The sequence below is a fragment of the Drosophila tropicalis genome, unplaced genomic scaffold (genome assembly GCF_018151085.1).
Source record: "Drosophila tropicalis isolate 14030-0801.00 unplaced genomic scaffold, ASM1815108v1 contig_878, whole genome shotgun sequence".
Classification (NCBI taxonomy): domain Eukaryota; kingdom Metazoa; phylum Arthropoda; class Insecta; order Diptera; family Drosophilidae; genus Drosophila; species Drosophila tropicalis.
Genome location: NW_027173374.1, coordinates 17332502 through 17347783, shown reverse-complemented (window position 1 = coordinate 17347783; position 15282 = coordinate 17332502). Strand labels below are relative to the sequence as shown.

The 15282-nt window shown below is 38.0% G+C and overlaps 1 protein-coding gene across 1 annotated transcript in view; it reads right to left on the bottom strand.

Annotated features, from left to right (window-relative positions):
• Positions 1-1562: 1562 nt before the first annotated feature.
• The window catches only part of side (sidestep), a 68690-nt gene continuing 54970 nt past the window's right edge, over positions 1563-15282 (bottom strand). The window contains 4 exon segments of the mRNA XM_068301468.1: positions 1563-4492; positions 9740-10011; positions 11561-11852; positions 14393-14567. Of these exon segments, the coding sequence (XP_068157569.1) occupies positions 4428-4492; positions 9740-10011; positions 11561-11852; positions 14393-14567 (804 nt within the window). The 3' untranslated portion in view covers positions 1563-4427.

The following is a 15282-nucleotide window of genomic DNA, read 5'->3' as shown; positions in this document are numbered from 1 at the left end:
TTTCAACATTTTTACTTTATTTGCAATTTTATTTACTTGTTGTTGTCTGCTGCTTGTGCGCTCTCCCATTCAAGCTGTTTGTTTACCTCGCGCTGAGTGCATTGTAAATGGAGAATAATTGCATTGCACACAAAAAGCGTCGTGATTTTCAAAATTGTATGTATAAGGCAAAAGCAGGAGCAGACAGCATAAAAGGCAACAACTGGGTTGCATAAGTAAGGGCTAAGGGATAAGGGAGAACGACGGAAATTTGCTTAAAAAATTTATGATAAACTTGTCAAGTGCATAAATATCACATTTAAAGCATTTCACATTTTGCCGTTTTCATTCTAGATTTAAGGCAGCTGTTTGCAAACAAATAAACGTTGAAAATGTCTAAAAATTATGTGTTTTTTCTATCTTTATTCAGAAACGCACACCCATACACACACAAACGCAGTGAAATTTCAGTTTCTTTTGTATACACCCACACACACTCACACACAATTGTGGCCGACCGCCAAAACAATTGTGCTCGTCATGTCCTTGGCATAGATATGCCGAATCAAGCCAGATTGCTCCCTTAGCTGGCGCCGGTATCATTATTCTAGCATCTACCAGAGATGTAAAAGGAAAATGTGGAAAAATTATTATTCTTCTGCTTTAACAAAAGCTTGTCAAAATTTAAGCTTCTACTTCTTCTGCTCTCGAACATCATAATTGCTGCAGTCAATCGCTGAGTTGCAAGTTAAAGTCGGAACGGCTCCTCTGACTAAGGCTTTAGCTCGGATGTCATCCTATTTAGTGTAATTTAAGAGCTAAGAGACAACACGCTTGCTAGTGACCCAAGGATTTCATTTCGATTTACGCATTTGGAGACAAATCTTTTGGATTTATATAGATTTATTTTGTTTTGTGTGCGCTTCTTTTCTTTTCTATTACATTTTGCTCTTCTTTAGGTTTCAGCTTAAAATTGCTGGCAATTGCAGCATTCAGTTGAACCGAAATGAAATTGCCATCAACACGGTAAGGTAAGTGGAAAGCAGAAAAGAAAACGAAAACATCAACTAGATCTCCCTTGAAGCATTTCAAAAAGAAGCTTTTGTGACTTACCTTGCCCATTCGTCGTCGTCGTCTTCTCTAGCCAGATGAGTTAGTTAATCAATCTTAAAGCGCTGTCTCGTTACTTTTCTTCTCTCTTGCCACAAATTGAGACAAAAAGAAGAAAGGAGAAAATACATTCGAAGAGAGCTGAAAACTTTTCCAGTTTTCCTTGCAGTGTTTGAAGTTCAGAACGTTTGGCCGGGGTTTTTAGCGCGTGTTTGGCTTTGGGGCAGGCAAATTAATGAACTTCGTGTCCTGGCCGTGTTTCGATTACACGCCCCAAAGTGGCAATCAGGTGCAGTAAGTGCAGCAGAAGCCGCACTAGGTTTTCAAAACGGTCTTTACACGGTTGGCCGATGGCGCTTTTAGGATTTAACTTAATCCGGCGAGTTGGCGGGTCAAAGTTTTCAGTATTAATCTTCACTTTGATGTGGCAGTCGATAGAGATTCAGAGACATAAAGAAAATGAGTATTGCTAATTGTGTTTTCATTTGAATTCTGGTTTATTAATTTAGTATTCATTGTTAATATTATTAACACACTCAGTAGTTTCGACTTAGTTGTAATGCATTTTCTTCACTTATATACGAAATTCAATTGTTGTCTGTCATTCAATATAAATCTAAATCTGTCTTAAAACAATCAGTTTGGTTTTTGTTCAGAGTGATAGAGACACAGAACGCGAGAATGAAAGACAAAGAGTCACAGAGAGAGAGAGAGAGAGAGAGAGAAAGTAAATGAGAAGTGGAAAAACGGGGTTTGACCCCTCACATTTTTGTCTATTTCCTACGCTTGCTTTTCCTCTTTCTCTCTCTACCACCACTTTCTGTCTTTCTTTTACCTTATTTTCTAAACATATGTTTCATTTTATTAGGTTTTGAATTTATTTCATTACTGTGGTTGTATATTTTCCTAGTCTGCCATAATCAATTTTGCTCCTTTGTCTTGTTTCTTGCTTTTGTTTTTAGTTTTTGGTTTCCTTTTTGTTCGTATGTATATAGTATGTATGTATGTAATTATTTGAAATTAGAATTCGAATTACATTTGGAGTATTGTGTAAATTGTATGCCGTATTATAGATATTACGATTATGTATGTATGTACTTTTCTGCTGGATTACTGCTTTCTTGTTACTATTATTTTTGCTATTACTTTAGTTATTTATAACATTTACATTGAGTTCAATTTTATTGTTTTCGTCCCCCTTACATTTCTCAAATCTTCTTGTTCCTTAACATTTTGTCGTTTTCATTTTTGGGGAAATCCCTTTGTGTGAGAGAATGTTTTGTTTTGGTATTTGTTGTTGGTCTTTAGGTAATTTATTGAACATTTATTCATATTGCACTCGAACTTTGAGCACACTTTTACCATTTGTTCGCATAGTTTTATTCATCTTGTTGTCGGGCCTTTCTTATGCTAATTTAAGCAGGCCAAGTGAATGAATATAAAAACTAAGAAAAACAGTCTACATACACACTTTCGATATGTTGGAACATAGCTTAGCTAGCGCTTGGCCAAATTATGGCTAATTTGAAAATATGATATTTTTATTTTTTTACCCCAGTCAAATGCCAAGAAATGCCTCGTGAAGTCATAAAAGACATGCTCTTTTAAACTCGTCAAAGTTATAGCTTCAAGTAATTGCTCTGTTTTTATGGCATCCAACTAGAATGATGAATTTTCGAAAAGAGAAAATGCCTTGGCAATATTGTTGTACGTTGTAGATACTATCATCGTTATTAGTCTGACAATTTATTTTGATGAAAAAAATTATAATGTATTTTCCGGCATGCCAAGGACTTGGCTTGTTCATTCTCCACTTCCTTGTGAAATTCTTGCCTGTTTTTGGTGACCAGCTTAATTTTAAAGTTGTCAGAAGAAAGAAGTTAAGTTTAATTACTGAAACATTTCATATTTTTATAAGGTTGAGAAACGTAACATTTTGACTCATTTTGTACTTCTCAAAAGTATGCTAACAAAAAAAATTAAACCCATTTTACAGTCAGCTGAAGACGATTTCGGCCAAGGTTTCATTTGTCAATGAAAGACTTGTGTCAAAGTTGTTGAATCTCAGCTCAGATATTAAAATGATTACATTAATTGAAACATTTTTAATCGGACCATGGGTTAAACATGTCTGCGATGAATTAGTCTACGTGGATTTAGGAGTTTCTTGCTTTTCGGTATTGCCACTTACCCGGATCTTCTCTTCTCATGAATATGAGCATATGTATATCCGAAATATTTATCGGAATCAGCTACTAAAAGTGTGCCCTTTATATGGTTTAAAATCTATATAAAGGGAATTGATTCGCAGATTTCCAAATAAAGTTTGTTTCTTTTGTGCTCACAAATAGTTCAAGTTCTCGAAAACGTTTTATCTATAAGTATGTTTGTTTCTTTTGTATGTTCTCATGATTACGACATAAATTCTTTGAACGGTTTAGTTTTTTCTAGGTTTTTTACATTTTAGTTTTAACAAATAGTCACATGCAGAGATATTTTATACGAATTTTGTTGGTTTTGGTTTGCTTTACTTTTTGGTTTTTGTTTTGGATTTGAAATTACAATACCTACTCTGCTTTGTTTTTGCGTTTGCTGCTGCTGCTGCTGCTCTATGAGTTTTAGTTAATTACACTTTTAACACACGATATACTTAAACGTTTCAACTTATTTAACTAATTTGCTTTCGCGCCCTATAAATAAGTAATTACAATTAATCTTTAACATTTAAATGCAGTTTGATTAATGTTTGCCCGTTCCCTATTTACAATTGATGGTGCGCAATAGTTTTGATTTTCAAATACAGATAATTAATACATAATATTTGTCTGTCTGTTCGTCTGTGAGTTTGCCTGGAATAACTATGACTGATTTGTATGTACAATTTGTTTTTTTTAAGTGTGTAGATTTTTTTGATTTCAGTTACAATTTTTGTAGCGTAAATTTTGTAAATTTGATTTTGCTATTTTGAGAATTTGTATGACAATTATGTAAATGGCTGACAATCACAAAAAGGTTTTTCATGTTTGTCCGATAATGTTTATATATATATATATATTAGACATAACTGTGTAGGAGGATATACTATATATATATACGTAATACGTATTTACCGCCTAACACTTATTCACTTAATGCGTTAATGCATTTTAAATTTATGCTAAAAAATTTACACCTATGTAAAATGAAATGCCCATGAATTATGAGGCGTCACCGCGGATCGGCTATATGTATATATATATATATAAATCTATGTATGTATGCGTTTATGTGAGTGTGTATGTTTGTGTCTGTGTGTTTTTCTGTAGTCTATGGTAGATATTTATTATTACTTTTTACAATTACTTCAGCGTTGGATCCAGGGTCGTAAATTCCAATTCGCCGCGCGGCAATATCAGATCCGGGTCTGCAATATACACTTTGGTTGGTTGGCATAAAACAAAATCAACAACAATGGCAAGAGCATATGTATATGTATTTGTGGGCGAGTCATAAATTTATGTGTGTGTGTGTGTGTGTGAGTAATGGCGAATGAGCATTACAATTGGAGAAAAGTGGTAAGGTTATAGTATGAACGGAAAAGAAGAGAAGGGTAAAAAGTAAAATGTTGATACCGATTAGTTTTTCTTTCATTTTTCTGCGTTTCTATAGCTTTTGCACAATGACGTCATAAGTTCAGAGTTGCAGATAAAAGCCATTCGCAAAATAATTTGTGGCAAAAAGCGTGTGACCAAATTGTGCTCAGATAACAACAATCAAAAAATCAAAAGCAAACAAACAAGTAGAAAGCATAAAATGAAATTCCCACAGAAACATGGCAAACAAAAATATCAACATTAATATTCACTTTGGCTAGTGCCCTTCTCTCGTTACTCTCGTAAAGATAAAATAATTCAACAATTTCTTAATTTTTATGGGACATTTCATTGGAATTGCCGTCAGATGTTCATTCGTTCATTCATTTTTATTTGGCTGGGGGGTACACTTGTGTTGCCTACTTTTGTGAGTGAAACTTAAGCGCCATCTAGCGTTGGTTGTCCGCATTAGTCGTTTTGTTGTTTACGATTTTGCAGTTTTTTATTTTTGTCGTACTACCGCCTCAGAAAACACCACCCCACCCTACCGTTAGTTCATCTGATATTTTATTATTATCGCCTTTTATGTCACATTTGTGTGGCGTCTTTGAGTCATAAAGACGCACAAACTAAGGAAAAAGTGTGTATGTGTGTGCGTGCAAGTGTGTGTGTGTTGCCTTTCACGTTTACTTTCACGCCATGCCTGGCAGCATTAAAAAATGTCAAAAGTCGCAAAAATGTTGCCAGCCTAGGCAGCAGAAAAAAAAAGCGAATGAAGAGCGCAAAGGGCAACAGTGGGTCATAGGGCAAAGGAAAGGAAGGAAGGAAGTGCGCCAGCAATGAATGAGCGTTGAGCGTTGACATTGAAGAGCCAAGAGATTGTATTTGTATGTGTGCGTGAGTGACACAGCATATAGGCCGCATCCACATTGTTGCTAAAGCAAATTGTGTGGCATTTTTGTGTGTGGCCCTACCCACAGACATCAAAGTAAGAGAGATGAAGTAGCGTTCCATAAAGCAGGCAGCTGCCATTACATTCACACAAACACGGACTTTAAATTTGAAATCTTAAAGTAAATTCTACTCATTTCGAGTGTGCCATTTGAGGTTCTATCTCAACTTTGTCTAATTAGACGAGTACCACAATCACACACATACAAACGCGGAGTGAAGAAACCCAAGCCCAAGGACAACAGCTAGAGCTATACAAATATTCTTCAGAATCGTCGCGACTCTTGACGCTCTCAGACAAAACAAAACAGAGAAAAAGGAAAACAAATGGCAAGACAAACAGCAAGAAAAACAAGAACAAGTAGCAAAAAAGCATTGAGCCAAAATGTATGTAGCATGAGATGAAACAAATGTGTGCACACACAACTGCAACAAACAAAAAAAGTACAACAACCCACACACACACATACTGAGAAGATGACGCGACTCCAAGTCAAACGTTTTTTCCTCGTCTCTGCCTGTCTAGAAGGATCTACTACATGTAGTTAAATACGCCTAACGAACATCTCGCTAACATCATTTCCCTTTGCATTCAGCTTTCCCCCAATGATAGGTCCTATGTGGCACACACACCTGTGTGATGTGCGCGAACCTGGCCTATGCAATTAAAAACTGTTGGCTAATGACAGCATTGTCCTCCCCCACTCACCCGTTTCTAACCATTCACGTTGTTGGTTGGTTGGCTGTGTGAGAATAGTTGTTCACTTTTTTTACTTGACTCACAGCTGGGCAAATGACTTGGGCTGAAGCCCCTTATCCATTTACATAAAGTAAGGGGAAAAAACTTTGTAAAAGGATCGTTTTGATTGCCATTTTCTTTTTTTTTTCTCTTTTTGGTTTACAAAGTATTGCTTATTGGTAATGATCATAAAGTTAATTCAATTTCTAACAATAGCTTTAACCTTTGGTTTATTATGAAAAGGAAGAGTAAAACAGAGAACCTTTAAATCATCGGTCTCTTAGATTATTAAGAAGGTTCTGTTATAAACTCAACAATATTTAAGAAGGCATCTTCAATACTCAGTGTAGAGTATTTTGTTATTCGACTCAGCTGAAGCAATAGTTCCCTTACAGCTTCTGGACAACTCCTTTGGCGCACTTCAGTCTGACTTTGGAACTTGTTAGTGTCTTGTAAGCAAGTTGACTTGGTTTATGTGCCATAGAGAGCGGGCTCCCGTCAGTTTGTCTCACATGGGTTCAACAGGGAATTGCAAATATGCACAGTGTTCGCTTGACAGTCAAATGTATTTATGTATGCCAGTGTTCGTGTGTATGTGGGTGTTTGCCCTACAGCGCACATAAATTAAGCGCTGTCAGCCGTAAGAGAGAACTTAAATACAAGCAACGCAAAAATAAAAAAAAATTCTAAAATTTAATCGCTGACAATATCAAATTTTGCTAATTTGTGACTTTTAAGCCCAAAGCAGGACACACATTAAATCTAGACAAGGGGTGGGGAATGGGAGAAATACTCCCATACTATATATTATTTGTGAGCAATAATATCACGTATGCGACACATCTGCCCATTAAATAATATTTGCATTGGCCAACATGTTGGCATGCCACAGGAAATAGACAAAAAGGCCTTACTCTAACTCCCACATCCTAAGAGGCGTTTTTTTTGTGTGTATGTTTATGTGGAAATGGACGTGGCGTTGGCCTTTGACTCAAGTGATGTGCGTTTGTGCCTTTTTATTATTATTTTTGTGTTTTAATTTAGTGCTTTCGAAATAATTAAAATTTATGCAATTCAAAGTTAAAACAATGTCTGGCCAAGCATTCTAGCAAAGCAAAACAGAAAGACACAAGGAATGTGAGAAGAGCTCGAGAGTAGGAGTGAGAGTGGATTGCGGAGGTTGGAAGCATATTTTGCAAAATTCGTACACCTAACAAATAAGATGTATGTATGTATAATATATTCACATATTACTTTATGCAGATCTTGTTACTTGTTCTTTGGCTCAAAAATTTATGCAGAATGTCCAGAGAAAAACTTGGAATGTCCAGAGACAGACCGACCGTCAGCAGTCTGTAGGTAAACAATATGCTCATTTTTAAGCCACCAAAAAGTTGTTGTTTGTGGGACTTGGGTAAATGAAATTTCTATTTTTATTCCATTTTGCTGAACTCAATATTTGTGAACGTGATCTTTTGTATGTGTGCGTTTCATTTTCAATTGAAACCAAAACTCACAACTTTCAATTAGCCTAAGTCCTCTTACTATGTTAACTGTACAGGCAAATTCCTTCATTAAAAGTGAAATTAGACCAAAGAGTGGTTCAAAGGAGATAAAAAAGCAAAGCAAATTATATGCAATACTTCATGCACATGTACATATATGAGTTCGTATCTCTGTGTGTGTGTGTGGCGAAATGAAAAAAAGGCAAATTGAGATAACCAGAAATGGACAAATTAAAATGTGAAATGAAGCAAAAATGTATATGGAATTGTATGTTAAAAGCATTTGAAGGATTCGGCATTGGTTTCTGTTGTCTCTTTTTATTTTTGTTTGCCATATGTGGACATTTTGCAATCGTCAGTTGCCAGTTGAGCCAACAGTTGAAGCAGTCTGGTGCTGTTGTTGTTGCTGCATGGGGCTCAGACGTGGCTACCCAGTTGCAATTGCAGTTGCAGCTTGTGTTTTTCAGTAGAAGTGGTGGTGGTGGTGGTGGCAATGCTGGCTTGTTGTCTTACGGCTTGCTGCACAGATTTAGTTACATAAAATTTAGTTGGCATAGTACATTCGGTATGTCGAGGCAGAGCCACAACCACATTCGAGATGGCTGAATGGCAACTAGTCACCGGTTGGTTGGCCATTGTTGTAACAAGCAAAGGTAGCAGCACATCGCCTGATGGGTTTTAGGTTGGAATAGTGTTTGATTACGTCGTTAGTCGAGAGATGTAGAGTGGAAGAGGAAGGGAAAGTATATATTCTATATGTAGAAGAAACTTTTCAAATGGCTAAATTGCTTTAAATACTGGACAAGGTATTTACAACTTCAGTTTTGAGGATTTTTGATAGTTGTCCAAAAGGACTCTAGGTTATCTAAAAGGCAGACAGAGAGTTAGGGAGATAGAGAGAATCAAAAGGAAGACAGAGTGACTTAGGTAGTTGGAAAGTTTACAGATTTTTGAAAGGGATTTAGGGGTGATACTTAGGTTCTATGATGCGAAATCTAATATATATACATATGTATATATATATAGAGAGAGAGAGACAGAGAGAGAGAAGGAAGGTGCCTGGACTAATGGTTCAAGTATTCTTGCACTAATTCAGTTTTAATTGCAATTTGCGGGAATCAATCAACTCATTTCAATTGGAATGAATTACTCATTAGATTACTTTGGATGAGAACTAATTAGAAAATTGTTTGGCTCTACTAAATCAAGGGTAATTATGATGTTAGCTCTCATTCATTTTCAAATTGATATTAATCTCGCCAGTCGCCAGTTAAATGTCATTTAAGTTAATTAAGTGTTTGTGCTTTTTGGTTGGTGTAACTAAAGATCAATGAATAATGAAAAGCCACTCACACATGCAACTGAAAAGAGTCGAAATTCAAAATAAAATATATATAAAATAGTATATATATATATATAGAGAGAGAGCGAGATGGATATGGGTTATTGACAACTTATTCATTTGGTTGCCGGATCGTATAAAATTAAACTAATTTAACAACATAAGAGGTACTTAAAATACATGTGCATTAAATATTAAATGTGCATATGTATGTGTTGAGTGTAAAGTGTATATGGTATGTATATGTACAAGCAACTCTATATACATATCTATGCACAGATGGCATCGATTGGGCAAATCAATCAACTAAAACTATGAATACAAATTAATATTACAAAGTGCGCACTTGGAAATGGCAAACGCAAAGAAAGTGTGTGTTTTGAGGGGATGCATTATAGATAGATACTAAAGTGTAGTAGATAGTGAATGGCAAACTAAATGGTCGGCTACTAGTTAACTACTTGAACTACTACTTGAAAACATACTACTTCATTGATACATAGCCACTACAGTTTGTTCAATATAGATTTTGGAATAGTACCGTTTAGACTGGGCTGCGCATACTGTATGAAGCTCTCGGATATATAATGATGGGGTCCGGCAACGCCCAGACCCACGATTGGGCCGCCACTAGACGGTCCAGTGGTACCAACACCAGCACCCATAACACTGCCACCGCCGCCGGGGCCACATAAATGCGAGGTGGGTGGTGCCACACGTGCACGAATCTCGGCCGCTCGTCCGCCGCCCTCTTCCAGCTCATTCAGTTCATCCTCTTCGATATACATGCTGGGCACATCATTGCGCGCCGGCCTGAAATGGTAAGAGATTAACAGAGAGTTGAGCAAAAACTAAAAAAAAAAAAATATGCTCGCTTAAATCTATTAAAAGTTTTCCTCCCACACACACACAAATTTTGCATGCCTCTGCACATTGGTTTCAATTCTGTCAACTTGCTAATAGTTCCCCTGATGCAGGCCACTTTTTGTTGTTCCTTTTTTTTTTTGCATAAACCGAAACAAAACAAAGTGGACGGAGCTGCTCGGAGAATTGCTTGTTGATTTTTCCTTTAACCTTGGTGAATGAAAATAAAAGAACTAAACAAAAACTCTTCAACTAGCTGCCATTAGCATCTCTGGAGAAAAAAATGGAGAGAGAGCCAAGCTGTTTTAACATTGGATTGCTCAGGTCCTACATGGCGTATAAACAACAGTTTTTTAATACTTTGTTCGCCGTTGTTAATAGGGAATACTAATTAAGCCACACGAGTATCAGCATGTCAGCTCTTATCTGTCAAAACTTTTACGCCACACACACAGGGACAAAGAGAGAGAGAGAGAGAAAGGTGGTGGGGGAGATCACTTGTGCAACTCAAATATTTGCACTAATCCTTTGAATACCGCAAAAGGCAAATCATTAAAATTTATGCATAGACGCACATGAGGTAAATACATTTGGAAAGAGCGTGTCACCTGTGTCTCATGCGGATTTTCCGCATTCACGGAAAAAGGCCAATGACGAAACATTCGACCAATTTAATGACCCGCATGGCGGCAGAGTGCGGAGCGTTTGGGCATTTTTCCTTTGATGTGACTAAATTTGGAAACTATAATTAATATGTTTGAATTTTCATTTGCCCAAAAACGCTTTGAAGTGGTTGGCTGAATCTCTGAGTCATTATTGAGCAATTTATTTCAAGCACAAGCGAGAGAGTAGAAGAGAGATAGAAGGCAATCAGCTAGGGAAGAAAAAAGGTCATCCGGTTAATGAGAGTTTGTGGTTCAAAGTGTTTATCTTTCATTAGACCAACAATTGAGCAAAGGGGATAAAACAGGTGCGGGCTAAAGCAGCTCGAAAGGGTCTGGCTTCAAACACAGATAACAATCGCTGATTTCCCATCTAAAATGTAGCTTCTTCCTTTCGTTTTGTTTGTTTTTTTTTTTTATGTTTTTGCTGGTGTCGTTTATTGTGATTGCGGGTCAGGTGCTGCTCTTAATTAATTTAATTACAAGTCTAAGCATAATTTGTTGGCCACCTGCCAGCTGCCAGCTAATCGGTATCTCTTTAATGAACTTGACATTAGCAATTGTTGAGAGTTTAAAGCCAAATTGATTGGAACTTTATCCTCCTTCCACTCTTCTTTGAGTTTGGCAGTTAATTGGCATTCCTCTGGTCTTCTTGGTGGCGAAAAGTAATAAGAAATGGAAAAATGTGAACAAAATTATGCCCCACTCTCAAGGTGAGCCTAACTTTCTCACGTGCCACACATAAATAATTATTTTTGCTCACACATTCTGAGTGTGTGTGTGTGGGCGAACAATTTCATTATTAGTTTTTCCTAGAAGTCGTGGTTTTCTCTTACCTCATGCTTTTGCGCACCTCCTGCGGTTCAGGTGGTCGCGGCCGATGTCGACAGACAACGACAATGCCGGCCACTATAATTGACGTCACAATGACGGCTCCAATGGCCACAACAGCGGCCAATATCAATAGTGTGGATGCTTGCTTCTCGGGACCATTGCCAATGCTGGCACCGGTACCAACATTGCCTACGGCATTGCCATTACCGCCAGCTCCTCCTCCACCGACGCTGCCGCTTCCGCCATGATGCGTGGTCTCCGCCGGCGTTGGATCCTCCGAGAGAATGGACTCATCTAGATGAGGGGAAATAGAAAATAAATAGTTTGATTTGTTATTTGCTTCAAATTAGTTGGGTACATATGTACATACATATTTATTCTAAGCAAATTGGCAAATTGAAATCAGGAATATAATTAATCTTCTTCTGGTCATGAAATATGAAAATCTAATGGCGTAAGATTACGCTTCAATGCGACCTTTGCCCGTTGATTACTTGAGATTAGATTTCATGGCACTCCAAAAAAAACAAAAGTTCTGGCAATTATTAGCCATATGTGGTGAGAGAGAGGGAGAGGAGCAGAGTAGGTCCAAGGGGCATTTGTATTGTTTATATTTATTAGATTGCCAGCAAGAGGAAATTGCAACATAATGTGTGTGCCACTTGCTTATGGCAAGGCAAACTGATTGTAAGATGATCCCCAGGCAAGATTTATGCCAGACATTCGTTTTAGGTTGCTCCTTCGGCTCTGCCCGCCTCACTTCAATGGTGGCAGGCAGCATTTCCGCTCCATTTGCGGGCAGTCAAAGCAACGGCCTCGGTATTGAAACATTGCCAACATCATGCAGCAGCATCAGCAGCCTCTCTTTTTCTCTTTCTCTCTTACTCTTTTTCTTTCTCTGTCTCTCGTCCTCTTTGTGCTGGCTTTTGAAGTGAGCGTTTGAGTGGAAATTGCCTACACCTGCGGCTCAATTTAATTTTTGTTCTTGCCTCCTTTTATTGGCCTCTGCCCCTGGCAACACACAGCCTCTCATCTTCTTCGTCATCATTTTTCCTCTTTTCTGGTCTCTTTCATTCCGCTTTTATTTTGTTGTTTTAATCAGTTGCTGAGCTTGGGCTTTTGGTTTCTACCTGTTTTACTTATTTATTTGCTGCCTTTTCCTACACCTTCCCGCTGTTTTTTCTGGCTTATGTAGGTCGAGTGGCCACTTTTCACTTTTTCTTTTTTTCGACAAAATGCAATAAATTTACTTGATGAGTTTTGCGTAAACTGATTTAAATCAACGTCTACTGATTTGTTAAGGTTTTTATTTATGCCTGACTGTTGTTGCCTACAAAAATGTATACGTACACATATGCCGCCAGCACTGCCGCATACGAAAAACGGAGAGATAAAAAGGAAAAAGCTTCTGGGCCTAGTAGAAGCTGTTAAAATTCCGCATAAATTAGCGAGCAGCCTTCTCTTGATTTCAACCACAAGCTGAGAATCTCTACGATGCGTTTCCATTCTCGGATCTTATAGGCCGATTTTACGGACCAAAACGCACAGACGCACACACACACACACACACACAGAAATACAGAACACACACATGGCATCATTTGGTAGCTGAAGAGAGAGAGAGACAGTGGAAGACAGTGAAATCATTAACATAACTAAGTAACTCAGACTCTAGTTTGTCTGTGTCTGCGTGTGCTCGAATTCCTGGCAGCTGTTGTTTCCTGTAAATGGGTCTGCAAGGATAGTGATTTGACGCACTAATATTGAATTGAAAATTTGCGTATCAAATACAATTAGTGGCATTAAATCGGTGCCACATATACTATAAATACATATATATACATAGGTGATTTATGGCCAACTCACAAAGGGAGAAAATGGCAACGAAGGTTTTTCGGTAGGCGCAGCAAAATGAAAATGATAATGGAAATGCAGATAAAATAAAAATCAGCATGAAAATAATGACAACATTGTTGTCCGTAAAGGCAAACGGAGAAGACACAAACAGGAGGAGACATGTAGGCGAATGCGAATGCGAAAGGAACAATAAAAGCAAAGTGTCTACGGTGGTTGTTAAGCAAAACGAAAATTGAAGCAATTCCGCTTATGCTTTGGCATGGAATAAAGAAAGGCATTGCCAATGACACACATACACAGTCACACACACACACATATATTCACGCACACGCACACATACACGCATTATGTCGTTAAGCATTGGGTAAAATGAAGAGGCTGTTGTGGCACGCCCCTGCGTATACGTAATGTGCGTTTCTGTGTCTATGTCGTCTCTGGCCTGGCCCTCACTCAACAAGGAATTGATGGAAAATGCTGAAATGCTTTACGCTTCACTGCATAACTCAGTCAGTGGATTAGAAAAGGGCGGCCCACCCAAAAGCCCAACGCCCAGAGAGCAAGAGATTCGATTCCAGGTTGCCACTACTTTTTTTTTGCTTTCTTGCCCCATATATATACTTTGTGTGCCTGGCCATGTGCGAAGTTTTCGCGGCGGCTGATTGAAGACGATTTCCCCGAACTTGCGTTGATTTGAAAATGCAGTCAAGCGTTGAATTAGACAGCTCTCCGCCTGCTGCTCAGGCTATTTTATTGGCCTCAACCGAAAAATGACCCAAAAAAAAAAAAAAAGGAAAACCAAAGCAAAATGTATCTGTACAACAAAATCGAGGGGCCGATTCACAATCACATTCATATATTGGGCTCTTTATGTGATTAGTACGAGTCGATGACATTACATTGAAAATCTTGTGCATAGCTTTTGTTTCAACAATTTTGAAAGCCAAGTTCAGGAGGGAATAAAATCATTTGGTACTCACCATATGGTCCCAGTTGGGCAGCCACGCGCACGCGTTCAATCACCACCGGAGGCTCGCTGCGTCCCTTGGCGTTGACGGCATAAACTAAAAATTGATATTCACGTCCCGGCTCTAAATTATTCAAACGAAATTGTGGACTATTCTCCTGCATGCGAAAGATGGGTGCAGATGTCGCCTGTAAGCAGAAATATATAGAGACAATTTATATATGTATGTGTATGTTTGCTATGGGTTTTTTGTCAGTTTGTATGCGATATGACAGGAGCCGCATATATAATTCACTTGCCACATGGTTGGTTTACTCTTATGCACGCGCTGCAAAGTATACTATACTTTATATACACGTATACAAATGTACCTACATGCATATATATTTTTAACTTTTGGGACAAACAACAAACGAAAAAACAACCGTAAGCATACACACATACAGACATAACACAGGAAAAACCCAAAACATAAATAATTATTCATGCCTAAAAAATACGACACAAAAACACTGACCAAGAGTAGAAGAGGATAGATGAATAGAACGTCTCTCGACAGTGTCTGAAATTTTAAACTGAATATCCGTTTGCCGTAATGGGACACAATCGAGTGAGCTTCGTTGGTTACGCACAAATTCCCACTCAAGTAAGCGTAAGTAATTTATGTTGTCCTGGCGGCACTTTTTACCACCCAACCGTCTACCCACCTACCCATCTCACTCAGCCACTCTTCATCTTCTTCTGGTCTTTGTATATATGGTTTGTTGTCTATGTCTGCGTCTGTGGGTCTCTCTGTGTGTGTGTATGTGTTTTTATCTAGCGTGAAACTTTAAAGCTTGGGTCATACTCTACTTAGACATAGAGAGTCCAAGTCCTTCTCCTCAACCATCAGCATCATCATTG